This window comes from Sciurus vulgaris (assembly GCF_902686455.1).
Source record: "Sciurus vulgaris genome assembly, chromosome: 17".
Classification (NCBI taxonomy): Eukaryota; Metazoa; Chordata; class Mammalia; order Rodentia; family Sciuridae; genus Sciurus; species Sciurus vulgaris.
In genome coordinates this window covers 35,610,185-35,634,878 of record NC_136478.1, presented here as the reverse complement: position 1 = coordinate 35,634,878, position 24,694 = coordinate 35,610,185, and the positions used below count along the sequence as shown (strand labels likewise).

General features: G+C 37.6%; 2 protein-coding genes across 9 annotated transcripts in view; one reads left to right on the top strand and one right to left on the bottom strand.

Annotated features, from left to right (window-relative positions):
* LONP2 (lon peptidase 2, peroxisomal) overlaps positions 1-5,987 on the top strand; it is a 117,226-nt gene extending 111,239 nt beyond the window's left edge. For both annotated transcript variants that reach the window (XM_079117630.1, XM_079117631.1), the window contains 3 exons: positions 363-570; positions 974-1,164; positions 4,754-5,987. In XM_079117630.1, coding sequence (XP_078973756.1) covers positions 363-570; positions 974-1,164; positions 4,754-4,975 — 621 coding nt within the window. In that variant the 3' untranslated portion in view covers positions 4,976-5,987. The remainder of the gene's footprint in view (positions 1-362; positions 571-973; positions 1,165-4,753) is intronic.
* A 5,013-nt stretch (positions 5,988-11,000) lies between these two features.
* SIAH1 (siah E3 ubiquitin protein ligase 1) overlaps positions 11,001-24,694 on the bottom strand; it is a 96,213-nt gene continuing 82,519 nt past the window's right edge. For 5 of the 7 annotated variants that reach the window (XM_079117657.1, XM_079117661.1, XM_079117655.1 and 2 more), the window contains one exon: positions 11,001-12,964. In XM_079117657.1, coding sequence (XP_078973783.1) covers positions 12,114-12,964 — 851 coding nt within the window. In that variant the 3' untranslated portion in view covers positions 11,001-12,113. The other 2 variants (XM_079117659.1, XM_079117656.1) reach the window with 2 other exon arrangements.

The following is a 24,694-nucleotide window of genomic DNA, read 5'->3' as shown; positions in this document are numbered from 1 at the left end:
ACACATGGGCGTGTGTACAGCTTAATAAAGATACTTAAATAGATAAAGACTGCTGGGCTTCTTGAAAATTAGAATACATGTAACTAGATCTGATTCTTAAAAATCAAAGTTATTCACACATAATTTTAAGGTAAAATTACTTCTGATAAATGCCAAAGAGAAAGTTTAGGTATGTCTTCTGGCAGAAAGCCAGAAAGTGATAAATATGGCTCAGTTATGTTAGGTAATAAGTACGTTGAGATACATAACTTAAGTCTTATATGGTAAAATCAGACCCCCGAAGGATAGTATGATTTTAAATTAGTCTGAAAATAACTTGGCACTTGTTGGTATAACTGATTGTTGTTGTTCTTTCTTTCAAGGTATCTGAGCGTTTGAGTCAACCAGGAGTGGCAATAGGTTTGGCTTGGACTCCCTTAGGTGGGAAAATCATGTTTGTGGAGGCAAGCCGAATGGATGGCGAAGGTCAGTTAACACTGACTGGCCAGCTAGGGGATGTCATGAAGGAGTCTGCCCATCTTGCTATTAGCTGGCTTCGCAGCAATGCAAAGAAATACCATCTGACTAATGGTACGTGGCTTCACAATACCTGGGATACAGCTGTGAAGGAAGAACCACCTTCGGATCATGATCCAGGAGGCATCTCAATTCTATGACAAAGATTAAGATGAGCTTTAAATTATCACTGCCACCATTCAGTAAAGTGCAGACCTATGCTTTTGAACCCCTATGGAGATTCTAGTACTGAACTAGAAACTAATTCAAAAGATTCATTTTATTGTGCTTTGTTTTGACTCTTACTTAGAATAGAACAAATCTATTCTTCCAGACCTTCACTCTAATTGTACTATCCATTAATATTTGGAAGGATTCATTTACTCAAAACATTAATTTTTGTCTGATTTTCTTTTTTAGGAGAAAAAGAAAACAGGTTCAGTGTTTCTACATTAAAATCCTTTTTTCCTTTTTAAAGCTTTTGGAAGTTTTGATCTTCTTGACAACACAGACATCCATCTGCACTTCCCAGCTGGAGCTGTCACAAAAGATGGACCATCTGCTGGTGTTACCATAGTAACCTGTCTCGCCTCCCTTTTTAGTGGGCGGTTGGTACGTTCAGATGTAGCCATGACTGGAGAAATTACACTAAGAGGTCTTGTTCTTCCAGTAAGTATGGAAAAACTACTTATATGGCTTTAAATTTATTTAAAATTTAAATTAAAAAGTGGTTTGCCTTCTCTCTGTAAACACTTTGGTTTTAAATGTACATTAAATTTTTATATCTGCAATTAATCACACTTTAAACTTTTGATTAAAAAGAGAAAACCTTATCATTTTCCCCATGTTTTCTCATCTAAAAGACTTGCTAACTGGGGTCATGAGAAATATCACCAATTCACATGAATAGATTTCATGTGAAACGATAGATTATCTTAGTTAACAGTTTATCTTAGTTAACTATTGTTAAATCTGTTTTGAGTGTATAAAATCAGATAGTTGTTTTTAAGCTTTGAGTCCACTGCTTACCTTTTTCCTTTGAGACCACCCATCCACCTGTAGACGTCTTTGATTTAGTTGATAGAATTAAAGAAAAACAACTATAGTATAGAGACCAATTTAAAGATTAACCATATCTAATTGTTTTGAAAAAGTTCTATACTTGTTGAGTCTTGGAGCTCCCATCCCTATTTTAAACTACTTTTAAAACACTGATAAAATGCATAGAATTTGAGAAAGTATTTAGGGTTTCAAGTGATTAGTTACCACTATCAGTTTATAACAAAGTTTTAGCAAATTGAGAGGAGAAAGAAATGTTCTTTACTCTAAGAAAGTCCTTATTTTATGAAGTAATGCTGAAAGTAGATCATAGAATTGCCAATCAAGATTATTAAAAATAGCCAGGTGTGGTGGCACCTGCCTGTAATCCCAGTAACTGTGGAGGCAGAGACAGGATGATTGCCAGTTCAAGGCCAGACTTTGCAGTTTAGCAAGGACCAGAGCAATTTACCCATACCCTATCTCAAAATAAAAAAGGACTGAGGGTGTAGTTCAGTGGTAGAGGGCCTCTGGGTTTAATCCCCAGTACACCAAAAGCAACAACAAACCCACTAGAAATGCTCTCAGTTCCCCAATTTTTAAAAGTTCAAGTAAGTAATGTTCTAAACTGTTAGGATGTTTTATGGTGTATTTTTGTATCTGTATTCAAAAAGAATCATCTGTCTCCTCTTTTCCTTAACCAAGAACTACTGTAGTTCAAGATAAAGTGGTAGTTCATACAGCTGACTACTTAAAAGGAAATGAGAGGTCCTTTATTGACGACAAATTCTTTCTTTGGTCTCCTGGTTCATGGTGGTAGACTAAGCAAGGAATTTAAAAACCGGTGGGGTCGTCAGCTGACAATTCACCCAACTTTGGAGAGATAGAAATGTCCTGGGCAATGAATCAAAATTGGAAGTAGAGACACTGCCCAGCAGAAATCCAGATAAAGCCTGATGATGCAGATCAATAGAACAAGAATGAGATGTGAAACTGAAAAACCAAGAGTCACTGAAATCTCCAGAAAAATAGGCCTTATACATGGATGGTTCCTCCCCTCAGGGCAAATAACAATGCACATAAAGGCTTCCCCATGCCTAGCTGAGGAGAGCCACAGCAACTCTGAGTAAGCCTTCAGTTTTAAACTATTACAAGAGACATAAGGAAAGCAGTGGCATTTAAAAAGGCCTGCTAAGGCTGAAGAAAACAATTTAAGAACTGAAGATAAGACAAAGCTGTCAGATTTAAAAGTGCAGTTTTAGAATTGCTTGAAGAACTACTCTGAAAAAAAAAATTATAGGCTGGACATGGTGGCACACACTTGTAATCCCAACTACTTAGGTGGCCTCCTGCCAAGGCAGGAGGATCTCAAGTTGCAGGTCAGCTGGACAATTTAGTGAAACACTGTCTCAAAATACAAAAAGGGACTAGGGATGTAACTCAGTGATCAAGTGCACCTGAGTTCAATCCCCAGTATCTCTATCTCTCTCTCTCTCTCTCTCTCTCTCTCTCTCTCTCGCACACACACACACACAATGAAAATTATAGTAAAAAACAATCTGATAGATTCAGCATTTAATAGGAATTGTGGCAAAGAGGAAAATGCAATGAAACAAATTGTCAAAGAAAAAATGGAACATTCATTCCCCCAATTGAAGGTATCTTCCGATTGAAGGATGTGTACCAACCAGGAAGATTTCATCCTCTTGGTCTTGCAGATCACCAAGGATAAAGCTGTCTCATAAGTGATACTGGATGTGCCATATCTTCAAAACTGAATGAAAGTGATTTTAAATCTAGTTCTGTGTACATGGAGTATGAAGGCAAAGTAGACTTTTTTCTATGTGCAAATGGAATCCATTTATCTTACATTCTTTTTTGAAGAAGGTACTTTTGAGTGTACTTCCAGTGGCATGAAGGAAACTTCAGGGGATGACAGTGGGGTGGGACAATGAGGGTAGTGTGACAGCTGTGCAGGAAGGCCTGATAGAGCAGATGGCTGGAGAGCTCCCAGGGCTTTCTCCTGGGATTACATGTTGTGGGTGGTATGATTGAGAGCTCTGTTTGTTTGTTGTCTTTTGCTGCATAATACATTACCCCCAAACAATATTTTTTTTATTCTAAAAGTTCCATGGCTCAGAAATTCAGGAGAGGCTTGGCTACTTTTTTCTGGCTCAGGGTCTCTCATCTTACAGTCAAGCCACCAGCCTTGTCAGTCATAAGACGATTGAGTGAGGCTGGATCTGCTTCCAAGATAGCTCATGCATGTGACTAATAAATTAGGTCTGGTGTTGGCAAGAGACCCCAGATCTCCGCCTTACAGGCTTTTCTATAGGCTGTGTGGGTGACCTCAAAGGTAATGACTTGCTACCTACCTCAGGGGGATGTGATTAGGGAGATCTAGCCAAGTACAAGTGCTTTTTTTTTTTTTTTTTTAAATGGCTTAACCTTGAAAGTCATATAGCATCACTCCCACCACACTCTTGTACAGGAATCATAAACCTGGTCCACATTTAGAGGGAGGGGAATTAAGGCTCCACCTTTTGTGAAGGGACCATTGTGGATATATTTTAAAACTACTAGATTGCTTTGAGATATGTTTTCTTCATGAAGTGACACAGAAGTCCTGGTTTACTAAGCTCTGTAGGAAGTGTTTTTTTTTTTTTTTTTTTTTTTTTCTCTCTCTCCTTTGGCAATCACATCTTTTTAAATTTTTTAAATTTCATTTGTAACAGATAACATAAAAATATAAAAATTATACATATTAATAGGGTACCATATAATGTTTGACATGTTACATTGTGTGATTTAAATCAAGATAAATATATTTATCTTTTCAAACATCCATTTAATAAGAACAGTATTTATGGTCAAAGTAATGCTAATGCTTTTTCAGAATAAACCTGAAGACAAAATTGGTGTGATCACAAAATGGAATATTTAGTTAACCTTGACAATAAAAAGAATTGTTGATAGGTGAGGTACCCACCCACGTCTATCAAAAATTTGATTTTCTCCTGTTTAAAATGATTTAATGTAACAGTAATAGAAACAAACAAAAAAATAGCTTTTTTTAACCTTTTTAATGGCTTTCCTATACTATTAACAAAATGGAAGATGGTTTAGATGTCTTAATTATACTCTGAAAGAAAGTTGGAGCATGGGTTCTTCCACAGCTTGAGGGTAATCCCAAACATTAAAATGTTTTCTCTCCTTACAGGTGGGTGGAATTAAAGACAAAGTTCTGGCAGCACACAGAGCAGGACTAAAGCAAATCATTATTCCTCAGAGGAATGAAAAGGACCTTGAAGAAATCCCAAGCAATGTACGACAGGATTTAAGTTTTGTCACAGCAAGCTGCTTGGATGAAGTTCTTAATGCAGCTTTTGATGGTGGCTTTACTGTCAAGACCAGACCTGGTCTGGTAAACAGCAAATTGTAGGCCCCAGCCTCAACCTGCTAGAATTTAAAGTTTGGAAGTACTGAAAGGTACTGCCAAGGTTGATTTTATTCACACCAGTAGGAGTAATGAACAAAATCACAAGAGTAATGAACCTCACTCAAGTAGTGGCTAGTGTTTATTATGAAAACATGAACTGTTAATAAACTGATAAAAATAGAATTGTCTTGTCTTGTCTTCAGTGGAATCCCTATTCGCAATGTGGTCCCCAGAACCCAAGCATCTGTTATTACCTGAGAACTTGTTAGAAATAAAAATTCTCAGGGCCACTGCAGACCTGACTCAAAACTCTGGGGGTATGGGGTCCTCCAGCTAATTCTGATACAGGCAACTTCAGGAACCACTGGTATAAACCATTACCTCAGCAGATTCACCCGTGGACTTTATTGGACCCTAGAACCAATCACTTAGAAGGGGAACTTGGTAAAGATGAAAAGATAGCCAACTATTTGTCCTTGTGGAGAACAAACATCCTGGCCCTGGGTGCCTGTAATCTCAGGAAAGTTCAGTCCCCAGAGGGAAGCACAGCTCTCCCTTAGGGAACCGTCCCTAGGCTTCAAATTCTGACACCTGCTACTCCTTTCTGTTAGTTTGCTAGTGCCAGTTCCCAAGTCTGTGTGCTTCCCATACCTATCTTGTGATTCAGTCCAAGGTAGTAGGATAACTATGAGGGCAAGCTCTTCTACTTAATAGCTGTGTAAGCTTTCTGTATCCTTCTTTTCCTGTGAAATGCAAATAGTATTACCTAATTCACTATTACTTTGAAGATTAGAATGTAATGTAAAATAACATTAAGCAGTTTTAATTATTATTCCAGGCAGTACTAGACTTCAGGAGTCAAAACTTTATATTATAAAAGAGAACAAAGCCAGGCACAGTGGTGCACACTGCACACTTGTAATCCCGGTGGCTAGGGTGGCTGAGGCAGGAGGATTGGGAATTCAAAGCCAGCCTGAGCAACCTGGCAAGACCATGTCTCAAAATAAAATATAAAGACAGTTGGAGATGTGGCTCAGTGGTTAAGCTCCCGAGTTCAATCCCTGGTACCAAAAAAAAGAAGATAAAGATATTTTGGAACTTCTGAAATCAAGGTCTGAAAGTTTTCCAAAACTCTGCTAAGGCCTACTATGACAATTGGGAAACAATGAACATCAGGACAAAAACACTTCAGTGTTCAAAAACACTTCACTGACTATCTTATCAACTACTGTAATTTTATTTCTATGCAGTGATCTCACATGGGAATAAAAGAAACATGCCAGGACTGTTAATTTGCCTTCAGCAGCCAGAGGGGGCTAATCCACACCCAAATTGCTCTGCCTCATTCCACCCAGAATGGCAACAAAACAACATTTTATAAAAACTCAGGGTTCTCTGTATTCTTCCTTAGTCCTAAACATGTTGCTTGAACTTGTACAGTGTTCAGGCCGCCTGTGCTCTCTTGCTCTGAGCATGTCTTCTCTTTTGAACAAGCCTCCTGAGAACATCTTGAGTCGTCCCTGTGTGTGACATTTAATTACATGACCTTTTCTCCAGCATTGTTAGTTGGGAAGAGGGAGCTTGTTTGAAATCTAAGTTGTTTCTTTACCTCTTTAATTGGGCAAAATATACATAAAATTTGCCATTTGTAAATGTTTAAATATTCAGGTGCATCAATGACATTCACAGTGTAGCTACTGTCCACGTTTTTTGGTTTTTTTTTTGGATCACAAACCAAACTGTACCCATGGAAAACCCTGCCATTCTGTTCTTTTTAGGTGTCTGCCCCAAAGTGGAATTGCTGGATCATATGTGCTATGATCTGAATGTCCCCCAAAATTCATGTGCTGAATTTGGCCACAGAGATATTAGGAGGCAGAAGCCTGTAGGTGATCAGGTCACAGGGGCTTTCCAGTGAATGGATTTAGTACCTTTAGGCTCAAGGGAACCTGCTAGATTGTTTTTGCTCTTCCATTCCTTCCCCATGTGCGGAGGCAGCAACAAGGCCCCATCTCAGAAGGGACCAGGCCCTCACCAGACACTATCTTGGACTTGCCCAGTCTCCAGATCTGAAATAAATTTTGTCTTGTATAAATTACCCAGTCTTCAGTATTTATTACAGCATCACAAACAAAATATAATTCAAACTTTTTGACCAAACTTATTTTCCATCTTGGCTGCACCACTTGACACACCCACTGGCAATGCACAGAAGTTTCAGTTTTCTACATCCTTGCCAACACTTTGACAATAGCCTTTCTAATGAGTGACAATTAGTATTTTTTAAGTATATTTTTTAGTTGGGGGGGACACAATACCTTTATTTTAATGTGGTGCTGAGAATCGAACCCAGTGCCTCACCGGTGCTAGGCAAGTGCTCTACCACTGAGCCACAACCCCAGTCCCAACAACAGTATTCTGATTCACATTTCCCTAATAATTTGTGAGGTTGAATATCTTTTTCTAGCGCTGTTTGTAAATGTGACCTCCTTGTATCACAATAAGCTAGATTTTGTATTGAAAATGTTAACTCATTCTCATTCAGTTGACCTTGGGATCTATGTATGTCACATATTTTTTAATGCATAGGCTTTTATAATTCTTCAAGTATTAAAACTAAATAAAGGTTTAAGGCCTTGATTATCAATTTTATTTCTAATATATGTTTTTACTTGGTTCTACCCATTTTTTGGTCCCTGTTTAAATCTTATCGTGAACAACCATGCATCAGAGGCAGAGATTCTTAACCACTTGATTAGCTGTAAATTCAGTGAAAAAGACCGTTTAAGTGACTGTTCCTAAAATATTTATCAGCTGGCAAATATGTGACCATGGGTAAGGTTCCCTGATTGTAACTATTAAACCCCTGAAATTTTCTTTAAATGAGTGGGGGCATATAATGTATGTGCTAGAACACATACATAATTTTCTTTTCTTCTCCTGATAGCAATCAAGACTTGCATTCTAGGGTGGGGGTGTAGCTCAGTGGCAGAGCACAAGCATTTGAGAGGCCCTGGATTTAACCCCTAACACACAAAACAAAATTTTAAAAATTGCATTCTGGCCGTACAACAGGTCCTCTTCAGAACCAAATGAGTCTCATTTCTAGTAACACCTCCAGTTGATAGGTTTTGGCTGCTTGAAGTAAAAGGATTTTGATTCCCATCTGGACAGTGACATTTACAAGTTTCCAGTACTAGGTAACTGGCCCACACATGCCCTTACCCAAGTCAACCTGTGTTGTCAGGTAATCAATTTGCCCAGTTAAAAGGACTGGCTTAGTATTTTTCCTTTATTACTGAAATGAGGTAAATCTTACTATTAAGAGTCTTAACATTATGTCACAAAAGTTAATTTTGTCAATTCCCTTCCAAAACTCAAAGTTTAAGTGGAATTATTGTATGTAAACATCAAGTAGTTTTGTTTTGCTTTAATAAAATAACATGTTCAAGCTCACATTACTTTGGCCAAAATGAAAAGCTGTACTTGATTTTAAGCCCTGTCCCCAAGAAAACTTTAGTTACATTAAAAAAAAAAAAAAAAAAAAAAATCAGACTATAGTCACCAATTTGTTGATTCATGATCTAATATTAATGCTCATTGTTTTGTTTTACTAACATATAGTGACTCCTACAAAGAAAATTATTCTTTATTTTTAGAAAAGCACCAAAACAGGAAGAAAATATTGGAAATATCTGAATAAATAAACAATAGGCAATTGACTGGCCATTGAGAGGTTTTAAAACAGTTTTACCAAAGTAATTTTAATTCTAAGAAAATTTTATTTGCAATAAAAATTCACTTATTTGGAACATACTATAGTCTATACTTAACGAAGAATAGTTATTCAATGTATTTATTAGTATTACAAAGAAATGTTGAATAAATTCAAATCTAATGTTATCAGCACATTTCCAGGGAACTGAAATTCTTCAGGCCAAATTCTAATCTTTACGTAATAGTGCAAGCCTGTCAAAATGTGACTTTATAAAATCCAGCATCCTTTCATACCATTGCTTACATTAATCTCTACAAATTTGTTAATGCTTCTCAGAATTTAGAAAGGCCTCATCTATAATGTAAAGAAATTGCTTCAGTCTGTACAAGGATAGGGAAAATGTGTGGCTTAGCAAGACCCTGGGCTAGCGAACCAGGCCTAATGATAAGTCCTCCTCATTCCCTTACACCATCAGACCACTTTACAGAGGAACCAGGCAAAGGTTAAATAAAAGTAGGTATCAAGAGTCAGCTCAGACAGTTAAAGTCTAGAGCCCATAATGTATGCCACCAGATTTTACTAGGTGCTTGGTAAGTATCAGTTTAGTTTGGATGATGCCACATTTTAGATAAATATGAATTTCTTTTGGTAAATAATTAACTAGTTTATAATCCAAGTGGTAAATCACCAGGTAATCCTTGGTATTTTGACCATCCAACATGTTCAATCCATAGGTTTCTGTAACACTCTACCTCTCTTCTACAACCTATACTAATGACCACAGTACTCGTTGGTTATCCACACATTCCACTTATTGCGTTATGTTCTGATCTTACTTTTGTCCATTCTAATGCAGTAGTCACAGACTGAACCCAGGTATGTTTAGTTTCTCTTAGTTTTTATAGTTTGGATTACTTACCCATTCTTCCACTCAGGAATCTGAATGAAATAAAAGTTCTATCATTGTGGGGATTCCTGGATCTAAAGAGCTCTTGTGTGGAGGGTATGCATATTACTATTTGTGAGCTAAGCAATCTACAGCCACTCATGAAAATTTAGTTTGCAGAAATGTGGGTGTTAAAAAACCATAAAAGTCATACATAATAAAAATCAAAGCAAAAGGAAAAAATGCTTTCCAATGATCATCAACACACTAAACTGGTCCATGTCTCAAACTGTAGTTTAAAAATATAGATCAGGCTGAGGATGAGCTCAGTGGTACAGCAGTTACCTACCGTGGGTTTGACCCCCAGAATCAAGGGTGGGGGGTAATGAAAGCAAAGTAACAGACTATCACCTACAACTACCCCATAAAATCTCAAAGAAGACAACCAAAGAAGGGGCAGGACATTAACAGAAATCATTCATTATAACAACAAAAGCAATTCAGGAACAACAGTTAGACCTAATAAACCAAATTTCAAATGGACCAAGAAATGTGGCTATAAAGCTCATCCCTGCAGGCCAAGAATATAAAGATGACTTAAATAGAAGAGTTAACAAATGTAAAAATGTCAACCTTGCTAGCTGTCAAACATATAAATATTGCCTTAATTTACTTAAATTAGTAAAAACGGAGGGCTTTGTACTTTTTGATACCAGGAATTAAACCCAGGGTGCCCAAACACTGAACCACACCCCCACTCCTTTTTTTATTTTATACTTTGAGACAGGGTATCACCAAGTACTACAAACCTCCTGCCTCAGCCTCCCAAATTGCCGAGATTACAGGCCTGCAACACCAAGCCCAGCAAAACCTGAGGTTTTAATGAAACAGAATTTTCTAAGTGTGAAACCTCCCCAGAAAGCAATGATAAAAAGTATCAAGATTTTTTAAAAAATAGTCCCAAGAACACTTGTTGGGTATTAATATGTACAGGGAACTTTACTGTATCTCATTTAACCCTGTGAGGTAGCTACCATAATTTAACCCCATATTACACATTAGGAAACTGGGGCTCAAGATCACACAGTTTTAAGTGGAGTAGAGCCAAAACTCTCAACCAGCAGAGCTATGAAATACTAAAACACTCACTTTTGTTTTTAAAAGGACAAAAGCAATCAGCATGAGTCAATCCTTCTCCTAAATTCTGATCTCCCTGGGGAAAATCAAAATGTGGGAGCGCTGGGAATGAGGGGAGCCCAGGCAGTCCAGAGGCTACGTGCCTGGCTCCTGCTGCACTTAGAATAAAACTCTGTCACACTTCACAGTGACAGCACAGTTTTCTGCTGTATAGTTAAAGCACAAAATGGAACAGGAAAATGACTTTGGACTTCACCAAACTTACAGCTAAAGCACACACATTAAGATTTTTTAATTTGCCAGATAATCTTTTAATGAGAATTATAAAAGACCAAAAACATTTTCTGCAAACTGCCTTTTTTTAAACAAATGATTTGCTCTTAATTACAAATACTGTGTATGACGATGCCTTCTTCTGCAAAACCAATAAATACAAGAACAAATTTCTAAACAGGTGATTTGTCCAAGATATTTGAGAAAGAAAAAAGCCTGATTTTTTTCAGTATTTATATAAACCAGAATAAATTCCCTAACTTTTCAGAATAAGCCTGAAGGTATGAATCCACTGGAAAAGAGAAAGAGAGAAGAGAAAAAGAGACCACCTTATAGTTGCTTTAAATAGCTTTTGATAATTTTTCTTTGACGTAACCTTTCCTTTCTGGGACTCATATCTTCACAAAATAGTTGAATTTAAAATATTTCTAATGAACTGATTAATGAGGGAAAAAAATATGTAATGGACACAAACTTTACCATAAACAATTATGCATATCAAAAAGACACTAACTTTAAAAAGGTACAAAAAAAGTGAGGAAAAACCTGAAATTACAGAAAAGAAAGTCAAATTTATTCAATGAAAAACTAGAATTAATAAAAATTAGCAAATGCACACACACCAAAAAAAAAAAAAAAAAAAAAAAAAAGCCAGCAGCACTATGTATTGACTCACAAAGGGAGAAGCAGTGGCCCAAGACCACTCAGATGGCTTGTCAGTTAAAGGAACACACACACGCACGCACGCACGCACGCACACACGCACGCGCACACACACTCGCAAAAAAAAAAAAAATTTTTTTCAACAATACAATCAATCTACAACAAACACAAAACTCAGAATTATTTTACAATGCTTGCTCTCTTAATACAAAAGATGCCCATCTTGGGTGTATATATATATATATTTTTTCAGTGGTTTACTGTTGACTTATTTTTAAATATATTAGTGTTACTACATGCAACTGTTTCCTGTATTTAACAGCCTTTCTTTTTATTTACCTTCATGTGTCTAGCTTCCACCTACCAAAAGAGTTTCAGGTTGGCAGGCAGATGGGTGCCTTATTCTCCTGTGAAATTGAATGCAACAGTTTTAAACACTGGCCAGAAAATGTTTGATTGCCGTTTCAACACATGGAAATAGTTACATTGATGCCTAAATTGCCGTTTTCTGCAAAAAGCTGTGCAATGCTGGTGTCAAAGACTAGGCAGTCACTATTCATAATGGCTGTTGCAATTCCCTCATGAATAGATCGAGGAGTCGCTTCCCAAGTCAATCGCCGCCTATGACCATTTAGCTCAAGTCGATAAGCAAAATTTTCAGCTTGCTTGCGTGTTCCTATCAGCTGTACAATTGCAAAGAACTGCTGGTGACCATCGTATTTTTCCTGTTTCTCCAAGACTAACATGAAGTGAAAGCCAAAACAGGACTGCATCATCACCCAGTCAACAGCACCAGGAAGATTAATGTCTGTAGCAAGGAAAACTATATCCTCTCCCTGTAGGGTTGTAATGGACTTGTGCTGATGCATCAGATGGGGCATTACAGCATCCAAAGAGCCTTGCCATTTACAGGAAGCACCGGGGCATGGGCAGGAATAAGGCCTAAACTCACAGAGCTCTTCATGGTCTGCTTTTTCTGTATGTGGCAGAGTTATTTCACATCCAGAAGAGGCATATTTACAAGGGAAAAGTACTGAATTGGCCACTTTCTCCATAGCCAAGTTGCGAATGGATCCCAGTGGGCCCCGGCAAGTTGGACAACATGTGAGCTTCGGGCGACAGTTGCTACAGACAAGATGGCCACTCTGACACTGAAGAATGGGTGGTAACACATAGTCAAAGCAGACAGGACACTCAAAAAGACTCGCCAAGTCATTGTTGGATGCAGTTGTGCCAGTCAGCGCAGGCACCCTCTGGGATGGTGGACACTTTGAGGTACCAGTAGGTAATGCTGTAGCAGTCTGACGGCTCATCTCTGTAATAAAAAATAAATAAATAAATAAAAGGAAGAATGATTACAACTTACATTTTACAAATAACGTTTACATGCCAGAAAAACTTAAGTTTCATGCAAAATTTACTGTGAGCAAAAAGATAAAAGAAACTAAAATGGGGTTTAAAAAGCATATATAAAAACATAAATTACTAAATGTGCATCTGTTATTAGGAGTTAATTTAAACACTGAAGAAGTCTTTTCAAAATGTTTCAGAGCATATTTAAAGTTCCTTTTAAAATAAAAGTACTAAAAATTATCTTTGGGTAATTTCTGGAGTGTGTACAATAAGAAATGTTAAAAGAGAAACTATAAACAACTAAGAGACACCGTATATAATATAGTACCTTAAGTACAATCCAGATATGTTTTGACTTTGTGTCCTCCCTCTTAAAGAGTCCCTAAAAGCCATCTATTTCTTTCCAATTCTGAGTCAGCTGTTGGGAATTATAAGTCCTATGTGGTTCATATGACAAAGATCATCAGATTGATTCTTCCTAGTGGTGAACAGCATCTTTTCTACAGGTATATTTTGGGATTGGGGTACAGAGCATCACTAGGGGAAGAACCTGCTGCCATCCCATTATCCACCTTCACCTATTAAGTCTTCCAAAAATTGTTAACATCAGTTAGATACTGCTTCCTACTGATTTATGGTCACCTCAAATGCTAGGGAAGACTGGAGAATTGAACCTTAAACAAAAGTAGTTAGTCTAGTATTTAGAAGAAGTACCTCATTCTATTCTACTTCCAGTTCACAATATAAATCAGATATAATGTACAAGGGGAAAAAAGAATTGGAAAAAGAGGATGGGGGAAAAAATGAGGGGGGTAAAAAAAACCACAAAGAGGGACACACAACATGGGGAATGAGGAATGGCATCAACAGGTAGGGAATTCCTTATACCCTGGGGTTTACAGTGTAGATGAAACAGTCATCAGGAGAATAATTAATATTACTTAACAGATAAATGTCATCTGGAAAAGATGATCAATAATGTAACTAACCAGTCAGGCTGAATCAAATATAAAGAAAACAAGGCACCTTTTCCAGGAATCTGCCTCTACTGGGATATGGCAGGTCATTATTTGTCTTGGAAGTGATATAAGATCAATCAGGCTGTTGATATGCTAAGAGTGCACTCCCAAGAACTACTATACTACGGTATTTTTCTACAAAATTTAAGTTTCCAATTCAATGTTTTCCCTCAATTATAATCATTAATCTGTGGCAAAGAACTTTTAAGAAACAATGGTGGTTACAAATGTGACCAGGTATATACAATTTGTGTTCTTGATTATTCAAGTTGTTACCAAAAGACACTGTAAATGGAGGGTGGGGGATGAAAAAATTCTTTTGTGACTAAAGAAATATCCTAAATTTCAAGGGGAAACAAGTGTGGTTACAATATTCACAATATCTGGTATGTGTGAGACCCTGGATTTGGTCCCCAATACCAGATACACACACACACTCTCTCACAAGGTCTAACTGAATTCCATCATAATGTGGTTCATCCTACAGACTTAGAAAAACATGAATCAACTTGCATCACCTGAAGCCCTGAGTAATCCAGTTATACTGACAAAAGGACTAGAAAGGAGCTCTCCTATAATCCAGGATCCCTCTGCATAGATTCTTTGCATTTATGATGATCTATCCATTTTATGTCACTTGTAAAACAATGGGCTGAGCACTGCCAAAACACAGTTGTGTATGCTCTATGCCTATTGAGTGGTCTATTATATGCTGCTCACTTCAGTGAGCAACACAGTAATGTAAAAGTGGTTCTTTGGGCACAGTCTAAGCCCCCAATTACCTTTCAAATTACTAAACCAAACAGCTATTTACAACAAAAGGCAGTGAGCTCAGTTGTATTTAACATAATACAGCTACTGAGCAAAAAAAACACTTGTTCAGTTTCTTGACCTAGCAAAATAATTATAACACTTATCATCAATAGCTCAGGCTTGCACTATAAAATTACTTTACAAACATTGTAGAAATCATAATTTAATTCCTATTCAAAGTGTGAAAAACAAGTGAAATGCAGGCAGTTAATTTCTCATGAATGGAGGTATTCAGGATGCAACTGCTAAAACCTTCCAAAGCTCCAAAGGTAGAACCCAGCTCCTTCTTGACCCAGAGAAGGAATCTTGACCACAAAGCAGCCCTGCAAGAGGAACCAAGAACAACCTGCGAGTCATGACATAACCTGAAGTTTGATTTAAAGAGAAAAGTATAGCCGCTTAAATGAAACATCAGGGCCATCCTCAGAAAGAGGTAAATTATGCTGCAGCTATTCCTTTAACCAGATTTCACTGACTTACAACTTTCAAGTTTCAGTTTCAAGAACCCAGTGTTTTCACACCAATACCTTTTCTCTTCCTTGTCCTAGCTGCGGGTAAACATGTGAGCAAGACTCCCCTCCAGGAGTACAAAAAGGGTAAGGTAGGCTTTCCAGTCATGAGAAGTCAGGCAGCGCATTGCGTTTCCCCGAGCATTAACAACGATCTGCAACAGAAGTCCTTCCTTGCCACCTCCTCCTGTTCTTAAGCACAGAAGACTGTGTGAGATCGGACTCCTGAAAACACACTCACTCAGAAGCACGGGGTACAAAGGCGGAAAAATGAAGGCCTTCCGTCCTCAGGAGGCGACCACACCTCCCCGTGAACTCAAATTCGCCTGCGTCTCCAAAAATGGGAGCTATGGCTGAGCTGTCCTCTGCAGTAGCCTAAGCTTTCGTCCATCTCACAAGTTTGTCTTCCCCTGCTTCACTGACTAGGCTCCCGCAAAAAGCGGGTGATGGGCCAGAGCTGCAGAGAGCACGGCGCTGGTTCAAGAAGCAGGAGTGCTCTTGGAGCAGGCTCTGGAATGGCACGCCTGCCGCCGAAGCTGCTGCAGCCACAGGGAGAGCCATTGGCAACCGGGCTGGGGCCACAGCTGGGAAAGCCGGCTCCAACTCCAGGCACGCAGGCCGCCCAGGACTTGCCGCGCCCAGGGCGGCGGCCGCCGGCTTGCTCGCGCGGGGGCGGGGCAGCGCCAGAGGGTGGGGCTACGACCCAAAGCCCTGCCCACAGCTAAGGGCGGCCCCATAGCTCCCCTCCGGCCTGGAAAGATCCGATCCCGATCCGGTGCCACCCGCCAGAGACCTCGCATTCTCAGCATTTCCTCCAACTTTTTAGGTAGAGCATGTTTTTGTGGGTCAAAATGGTTGAATATCAGCAATTTAAAGAACTACACAAGTAATAAGGGGAATGCGGCCGGGCACTGTTCTCTATACAACTATCCGAGTGAATTATACTAACCAAGTTAATCCTGTGAACTCATATTTTCATAGAGTAAAAGCATCCTTTCACTGTAGTTCATCCAGTAACTACAGTACCAAACCACCATATTTCCTCAATTCTAACTCATTTCATTTCTTCCCCTGTTGGCAGTTTAATTTACACTCCCCCCCCCCCCTTTCTGTGAAGACTTGCAGTGAGAGTAGTAAACACACTGAAGACACATTAAACTCTTTACTTCAACCTCCAAATCGAGATTGCATTTTCTTCCCACTCTGGGAAAGCCATCTTAAATGGCCCATTAAACTTAAAAGAGTAGCTTGTTTTGTTTTTAAACAAGCATTACCCTTGCCCCATAAAGCCCTGTGAGCCTCAGATTTGCACTGCGTCAGCTAGAGCGTTCAGAGGTTTAACCTGTCATTACATCATGCTGAAGGAAGCCTTTAAACGCACCAAGAACTGATAGTGAGTGAACCCAATGCAGTGAATTGTAAATTACCAACTTTCAGCAACAATTTTCAACTCTAATCACTTTCCCACCCTATAAATACTGTATACTATCTCCTCAACCTCATTTTAATATTAGGCTACACAAACATCTTTAAGAACAGAAATATAATTGAAAATAGATACTGTCTGCCCCAGGGACAAATTACTATTACTTGTATTTTTATAGTCTAATATGTATTCATTCTACCTAGATCTTGGGTTTCTAGAGCAGAAGACTTCAAACATTTTATGCAGAGAAACTCCTCCAAACATACCAGAGAACCCAAATGATTAAAACAAAGTGAAGGTGGATGCCTGATTACCAAATCCCCCAAAGACTGCACAGTCTTGCAGTACTGTCTGAAAACCATTCCTCTATGTACAAATCCCTCAACAAAGGAGTCAAGACAGTAGAGAGGAAAGCATACTTAAGTCATATCCAGGCTCCATCAACTTCTCAGCTGTAAAACTGGGATACTTCCAGCCTCAAATGACTTTTGTCTGGCTTAAGTGAGATCAGTAATTTATGTATATGATGGGTGGTACGTATTTAAGAATAAATTATTTACCCGAGACCTGCATATAAATTTGACCAAACATGTCTGCCTGAGCTCAACCACCATTTTAACTCATTTACTTTTAGCACAATAAATCTTAATTCCTAATTAGACAAAATATTTATTTACAATGGTTTTTAAAAGAGCTGGAAATTTCACAAAAACTATTTCACTAAGACAAGTCTATAGAATCCAAAATTAATGAAAATCCAAAATTCAGCAAGAGTACTCATATCTACTTTACTTAAGCCTAATTTGTTATAAAGTTTAAATGGAAATAGAAAAAATTCTTTATTTTCAATTCCATGTGAAAAACTTTTATAAATATCTGTGAACATTTTAAATGGAGAAATGAAGTTGAATATGGAAAAAGGATCACCATATATTGCAAAGCAAGTTACAAACAGAACATGGGGAGAGGGAGAAGAAATCAGGAAGACTGGGTGGGATAAATGAGTTATCTGTAGTATGAAACTGATAATTTTTAGTTATATTTCCTTTAAAGAGACAAAGGCTTTATAGAGACAAATTGCTTTATAAAGATAAGTCTGGGGTTGGCTCAATGGCAGAGTCAGGCTTATAGCATATACAACGCCCTGGGTTCAATCCCCAGTGCTGTCCAAAAAAAAAAAAGTTACAAGGCAGGGGGTATAGCTCAGTGTTAGAGCACGTGCCCAGCATGTGAGAGGCCCTGAGTTCAATTCCCACCACCAGAAGAAAGGGAAAAAACACATTAATAAAAAATAACAGGTATCAGATTAGGAATCTGTACATTAGGAATCTGAGTTAAATAAAACTCCATTCAAAACATTTAGGCTGCAGGGTGAGGTGGGTGGCACACGCCTATAATCCCAGTGGTTCAGGAGGCTGAGGTAAGAGGATCATGAGTTCAAAGCCAGCCTTAGCAACTTAGAGAGGACCCGTCTCTAAATAAAATATAAAAAGGGGGTTAGCTTAGTGAGACCCTGTCTTAAAAACTGAAAAATCTGGTGACCTGTAACTCAGTGGTAGTGCATCCCTAAGTTTAAGCACTAGAAACTCAAAAAAAAAAAAAAAAAGAAAAAAAGCAAGCAATCAATCAACTAACCAATCACTATGGATTTGTAAAAAACTTAACTTATACATTAAACTTTGTGTTCTTAAATGGTCTTTCTAACATGGTATGTTTTTACTTTTCTATATTTTGTTAAAAAGTTAAATAAATACTCATTCTTTATGAAAAAAGGGGGTGGGGGGGTTTAGGAATGGTGGCTCAGTGGTTAAGCACCCCTGGGTTCAATCCCCAGTACCAAAAACCAACATTTAGGCCTTTTTCCCTTTTCCAGAATGCCTTTTGATGAAAAAGTTCTTTTCTATATTTATTTGACATTGTGATAGGAATTGTGTCAAAATTGTTTGTTAAGTTATAATGTTAAACACTGTTTCTATTTTAAGACTGAACTGTTTCTCACACACTGACAAAATCAAGGCAAGTCTCTTTAAAAATAACAGATTCAAGCTGTTTTAAATGCCAAAAGTTAAAAATCAAACATTGTTATAAAATATATTTTTAGTTTCCAAAACCATAGCAAAGCAGTAAGACATTTTTTAAAATTGTGCGTTTCTCCTAAAAAACCCATTTTTCCTAAAGATAATTCTGAAAACTCAAGCACTAAGCTAGATACTGAAATATGCTTAATAAAGTATAAGTGGAACACACCTATAATCCCAGCTACTGGGGAGCATGAGACAGGAGGATCAAAAGTTTGAGATTAGCCTCAGAAACTTATCAAGACCCAAACGCAAAATAAAAAGATAAAAAAAAGCTGGAAATGTTCAGTGGTCCAATCCCCAGCACCAAAATAATAACAACAACAACAATAATAAAAAATAGGACTGAGATGCCTGTGAGATTTCTAAAAGGAGCCATCATTTGAACTGTATCAAAACACTTCAAATACAGGAAGGGGTAGGGTAGGGTCCAATATTTAAGTACAAAAAAAAAAAAATAAGATTGATATACAAAGGTTAAAACTGAAGATTAGGATGGTATTTGGAGTCACAGAGAAGTATGACTAAAACAAGGCAAATCCCAACATTTAGAGATTCTTCATTAAAGAGTAGACTCTAGAGTCTAATAGTTCTCAAACATTATTATGCTTACTAATCATCTAGGGATGCTGTTAAAATGTAGCCTCTGATTTAGTAGGTCTGAAGCTAGACCTGATAGTCTACATTTTTAATAAGCTCCTAGGTGTGGCCAATGCTGCTGTTCACATGGAGGTCACACTGAGTGGCAAAGCCTACAGAACTGAAGAAGAAAACCAACCAACATGGGAAGAGAAAACCAGGAGAGGGTAGTACCTCAAAAACAAAGAGAAAACAGGAATTTAAGAAGACTGACACATAAAAACACATATACAGCAATGTTAAAATAAATTACACTTTATTAGATTCCTCAGGGAACGTGGATTATCCCTGCAATTAGAAAAAAGACAAAAAGCAGACATGCTTAACCATGTTAAGAATTCAAATATATCTGTGAGCCCTAAATCTTAAGAAAATGAATGAGAAATCATACCAATCAGGTGATTAATCAAAGTAAATCATTTAAGAAAGGTGTTCCTATGGTAAAAGGATTAAAGTTTATGACTCCATTTCAATACAGAACTAATATTAAACTGGGCATTATAATTCAAATTAGAATGTAATAATTAAAAACTTTGGCAACTGTGATACTATGATTTGTAATAAATGCACATGTGATCTTCATCCCTTTTTCTGGCACATAGCCCCTAAAATCCTTGTAATTCTTCGAAGTGTTAAGTGTCTTTTTGTATACTTATAAGATGACTGATGGTTGGGGGCTCAGGAAAGCCTCCGGATAGAGGCTGGTTGCCACGGAAGACAACCTTGTCATTCAAAAGTCTGAATTTTCAGTCTCAACCCATCATCCTGATCTCCAGAAAGGGGACAGGAGTTGATCAAAGGCCAATGATTTATTCAATCATGTTTACATCTGAAGCCTACATAAAAATCCAAAACGAGGCTGGTTTGCAGGGGCCTGCTCATAATCCCAGCTACTTGGGATGTCAAGATAAGAGGATCAAACTTCAAAGGAGTTGGGAATGGTGGGGAATGGGTATGTAGTTCAGTGGTGAGTATGCTTCAGGCCCTAGGCAGTTCCCATTTCTACCAGATAGAAAAATAGAGGGTTCAGTTAGCTTTCCAGATTGCTGGATAGTACTTGGAGGGTGCTGCATGGGGCACTCAGTGCCCCTTCCCACATACCTTGTCCTATTCATCTTTTTGCTGCATGGGAAGCTCAGTGTCCTTTCACATACTTTGCCCTATTCATCTCTTCCATCTGGTTGGTTGTATCCTCCATAATATCATTTAAAACAAATGGGTGAACATAAGTAAAGTGTTTCCCTGAATTGTGTGAGCCATCCTGGCAAATTATCACACTACAGGAGAGAGTCCTGAGAGTATCGATTTATTGTCAGTCAAAATTCATAGTTGGTCACAAGTCCAGGTTACAACCTGAAACTTGTGTTGGCCATTGGAAATGGGTGACAGTCTTACTGGCCTAAGAGCTTAACCTGTGGGATCTAACTTCAGGCAGATAATGACAGAACTGAATTACAGGACACCCAGTTGGTGTCTGCAAGAGAGCTGCCTTTTAAGTGTGGGAACACCCACACATCACATCTGAGGTTAAATGTTTTTAAAAGTAAAATAGGTAAAAAAAGCTTTCTCCTATCATATGCAGCAAGGTATAGATAACTATATAAATTTTTTAAAATCATATGGTAAGGAGTTAATTAATGGCATAGTAACTAACAATCCAGGCAACATGAAGGAGGTACTGGTGACTTCTCCAAAACCAACCTTGGAATTATGAATAGGGTAGAAGTCATACTAAAGGTGGAAAGGGATTTGTATGAGGCTAACACCTGAGAAGCATGATTGTTAAGAGAAGTGTAGGTGACGGCTAGAAAGTCCAGAAAAGCTTTTGTGACTTTTATTTCTTTAAATGGGAGAGACCAGAATATAGCAAATGTTACTAAGAGCCCAGTATCCGGGAAGAGACTGAAATGTGAGCAAGTTCTTGGTAAGGTGAAGATTTTTAAACTTATGAGGGCCTGGACTTAGAAGAGGGAACTTCTTCCATAGATCAGAGGAGACAAAGTATGTCTAGCTTAGATTATAGATCAAAGATTCTATCAGACACTTTTCCATTTTCTCTGTAAAGGAGGTATAGTCATCCTTTCTTTTTGGAGGGATGGAGATAAGAAGAAGTTATACGTTTTAAGAGATCCCTGCTAAACACCACATGATAGCAGTTCCTTCTTATATCAATTGGTCGGGTCTTGTCAACGGGATACTAAGAACAGACTAAAAAATATATGTAAATTATCACCTTGTGTCCCCAACCCCCTGCACCCCATTGCCTTTCATAGGCCAAAGGAGAAAAATTTGCCATTAACCTAATATATTCTTCAAACTTTAATACTAGTAGTTCCAAAGAATGGCTAAAGTAACTAACATTATCAAATAAGTAATACTGGACAAACTAGACACAGGGACACATGCCTGTAATTCCAGCAACTTGGGAGACTGAGGCAGGAGTATCCCAAGTTGAAGGACAGTCTCAGAAACTCAGAAACTCAGAAAGACCCTGTCTCAAAACAAAAAATAAAAAGGAGTAGGGATATAGTTCCCTCACTCCTGGGTTCAATCCTTAGTACAAAAAGGGAGGGAAGGAGGGGGGGATGGAGGGAAGGAAGGAAAGAAAGTTGGTTTACAAGACAGCATTGGTTTAATTCCCAATTTCTATTTTACCAGCTATTATCCTTGTATTTTTATTATGAATTTAATCTACAATAACATCAAGAATGAAAGCACTACACTAACATTCCCCAAGAAAATTATAACCCTTTAACATGTTAATACAGTAAGGCCAGGCATTGTGGCACACAACTGTAATCCCAGTGACTCCAGAGACTGAGGAAGGAGGATCACAAGTTCAAGGCTAAACCTCCGCAACTTAGTGAGGCCCTAAGCTACTTAGTGAGACCATGTCTCAAAATAAAAAAATAAAAAAAGGCTAGGATGTAGCTCAGTGGTAAGTACCCCTGGGTTCAATCCCCAGTACCTGAAAAAACAATAACTGGTTAATACAGTAAGTCCACCTTATCCATGGGTAATACATTGCAAAACCTACCATGGCCCTTTGAAACTGCAGATTGTACTGAAACCTGCATTTTCCCCCCTCTACATAAATAGCTATGACCAAGTTTAATTTTTAACTTAAGCACAATAAGAGATTAACAACAATTTATTATATATCCTAATCTTGGCATATAAATTTTTTCTTAAGAACTTCCACTTTTTTGCTTAAAGAAAGCACTTTACAGTCTCTCTTTGACATATATGAACCACTATCATTAGTATTCTTGCACTCTGGGCTTACTTGGACACTGTGATCCAGGGAGAACTATGTGATCAGTCTATCTGACAACTGATATGGCTACTAAGTGACTAATGGGTGGCTAGCATATACAGTGTCAGATACACTAGACAAAGAGGACAACAAGATTACATCATGTACTATGTAAAATTACTTCTGTAATTTTCCATTTAATATTTTTGGACTACAGTTGACCACAGTTAACTGTAATTTCAGAAACTGAAACCACAGATACAGGGGAACTAATATAGTAAAAAAATTTCCTTTCCTACCTACCAGGACAAAACTTTTACCATTTTCTGGTACAACCATTATATCTCAAGAAAGTTTTCAGAGTTAAGGTTGGGCATGGTGGTGCACACCTGTAATCCCAGCAGCTCTGGAGGCTGTAGCAAGAGGACTCAAGTTCAAAGCCAGCTTCAGCAACTTAGTGAGGTCCTAAAACAACTCACGAGACCCTGTTTCTAAATAAAATATAAAAAAGGTCTGGGGATGTGGCTTATTAGTTAAGCACCTCTGGGTTCAATTCCCTGGTACCAAAAAAAAAAAAAAAAAAAAAAGGAGAGAGAGAGAAAGTTTTCAGAGTTAGCAGTCTAAAGCTCTTGCATAAATTGCACAAGCTTATGATGCAGATGCAAAATCTAATAAAGCATTTTTATTGCTTTTCAGGTACTCTTACCCACCCACCCACTCCACACACACACACAACCAATTGCTTGTAGAACACATTTTCTTTGGGAGAATTTTTCATTAGAACATCTAGATGCAGGTTAAGTATCCATAAATCTGAAATACTCTTAAAATTTATTTATTTATTTATTTATTTATTTATGTAGGTATCAGGGATTGAACCCAGGGGCACTTTACCACTGAGCCACATACCAAGCCCTTTTCAAATTTTATTTTGAGACAGGGTCTCACTAAGTTACTCAGGGCCTTGCTAAATTGTTGAGGCTGACTTTGAACTCTTAACCCTCCTCTCTTAGCTTCCTGAGCTGCTGGGATTACAGGCATGCTCTAACCATAACTAGTGAAATCCAAAATGTTTTAAACATTGATAAGAAGCTTTAAAAATTTTTAAATTTAAGAGCATTTTAGATTTCTAGATTAGGAATACTTAGCTAGTAAAATTTATGCAAATATTCCAAAATCTATAGAGAAACTCCAAAATCTGAGACACTTCTGGATTCAAGCATTTTGGATGAGGAAGAAAAAAAAAATCAATCTGTATGTCTTCTTTCAATATTCTCACATTCCTAGGTGAGTCTTTTAGATTCCAAGGCTCAAATTATTTACTTCAGTAGACTTGACATTGAGTTGTTCTTTGTTTCTTTTCCATCTATAATTCTGACATCAACTCTCCCTGGATCTACCAGTCACTTATATTTTTGTTCTCACAATTTCCACCTTCGTTTTTTGCTTTGTATTTTAAGAGAAACTGAGTTTTAATTCATTAATCTGATTTTGCTAAAATTACTTTTTTGATTTGCCTTTGTCAGGTAACTCTTTTTGAAAATTACTGAGTACCCCAAAGATCTTTTATGTATTTTACATGTATGGGTACTTGTATTAGAAATTTAAGTCAAAAAATTTAAAAAACATTTTTTAAATAACCCTTACCTTTTATATAACATGTAAATGCCCACTACATGTTAAATGTTTATGAAAAAATAACTACTTCTCATGATAGCAAGGAAAGTGTTAATGTTTTACATATTTACAAATTTCTTAAATGTCTGACTTAAGGAAATACAATTGCATTTTCATTATTTGCTTCTCTGCATTTAGTCTATTGCAATCGTATGTCATGTAGCCTCTGGGAAATTCCACTATACTCTTAAATCTCCTTGTGAAAAAAAGTTTTGACCCTCAAAGGGTTTAGAATACTTCCAGAATCCTTGAACCCCTACAATATAAACTTCATA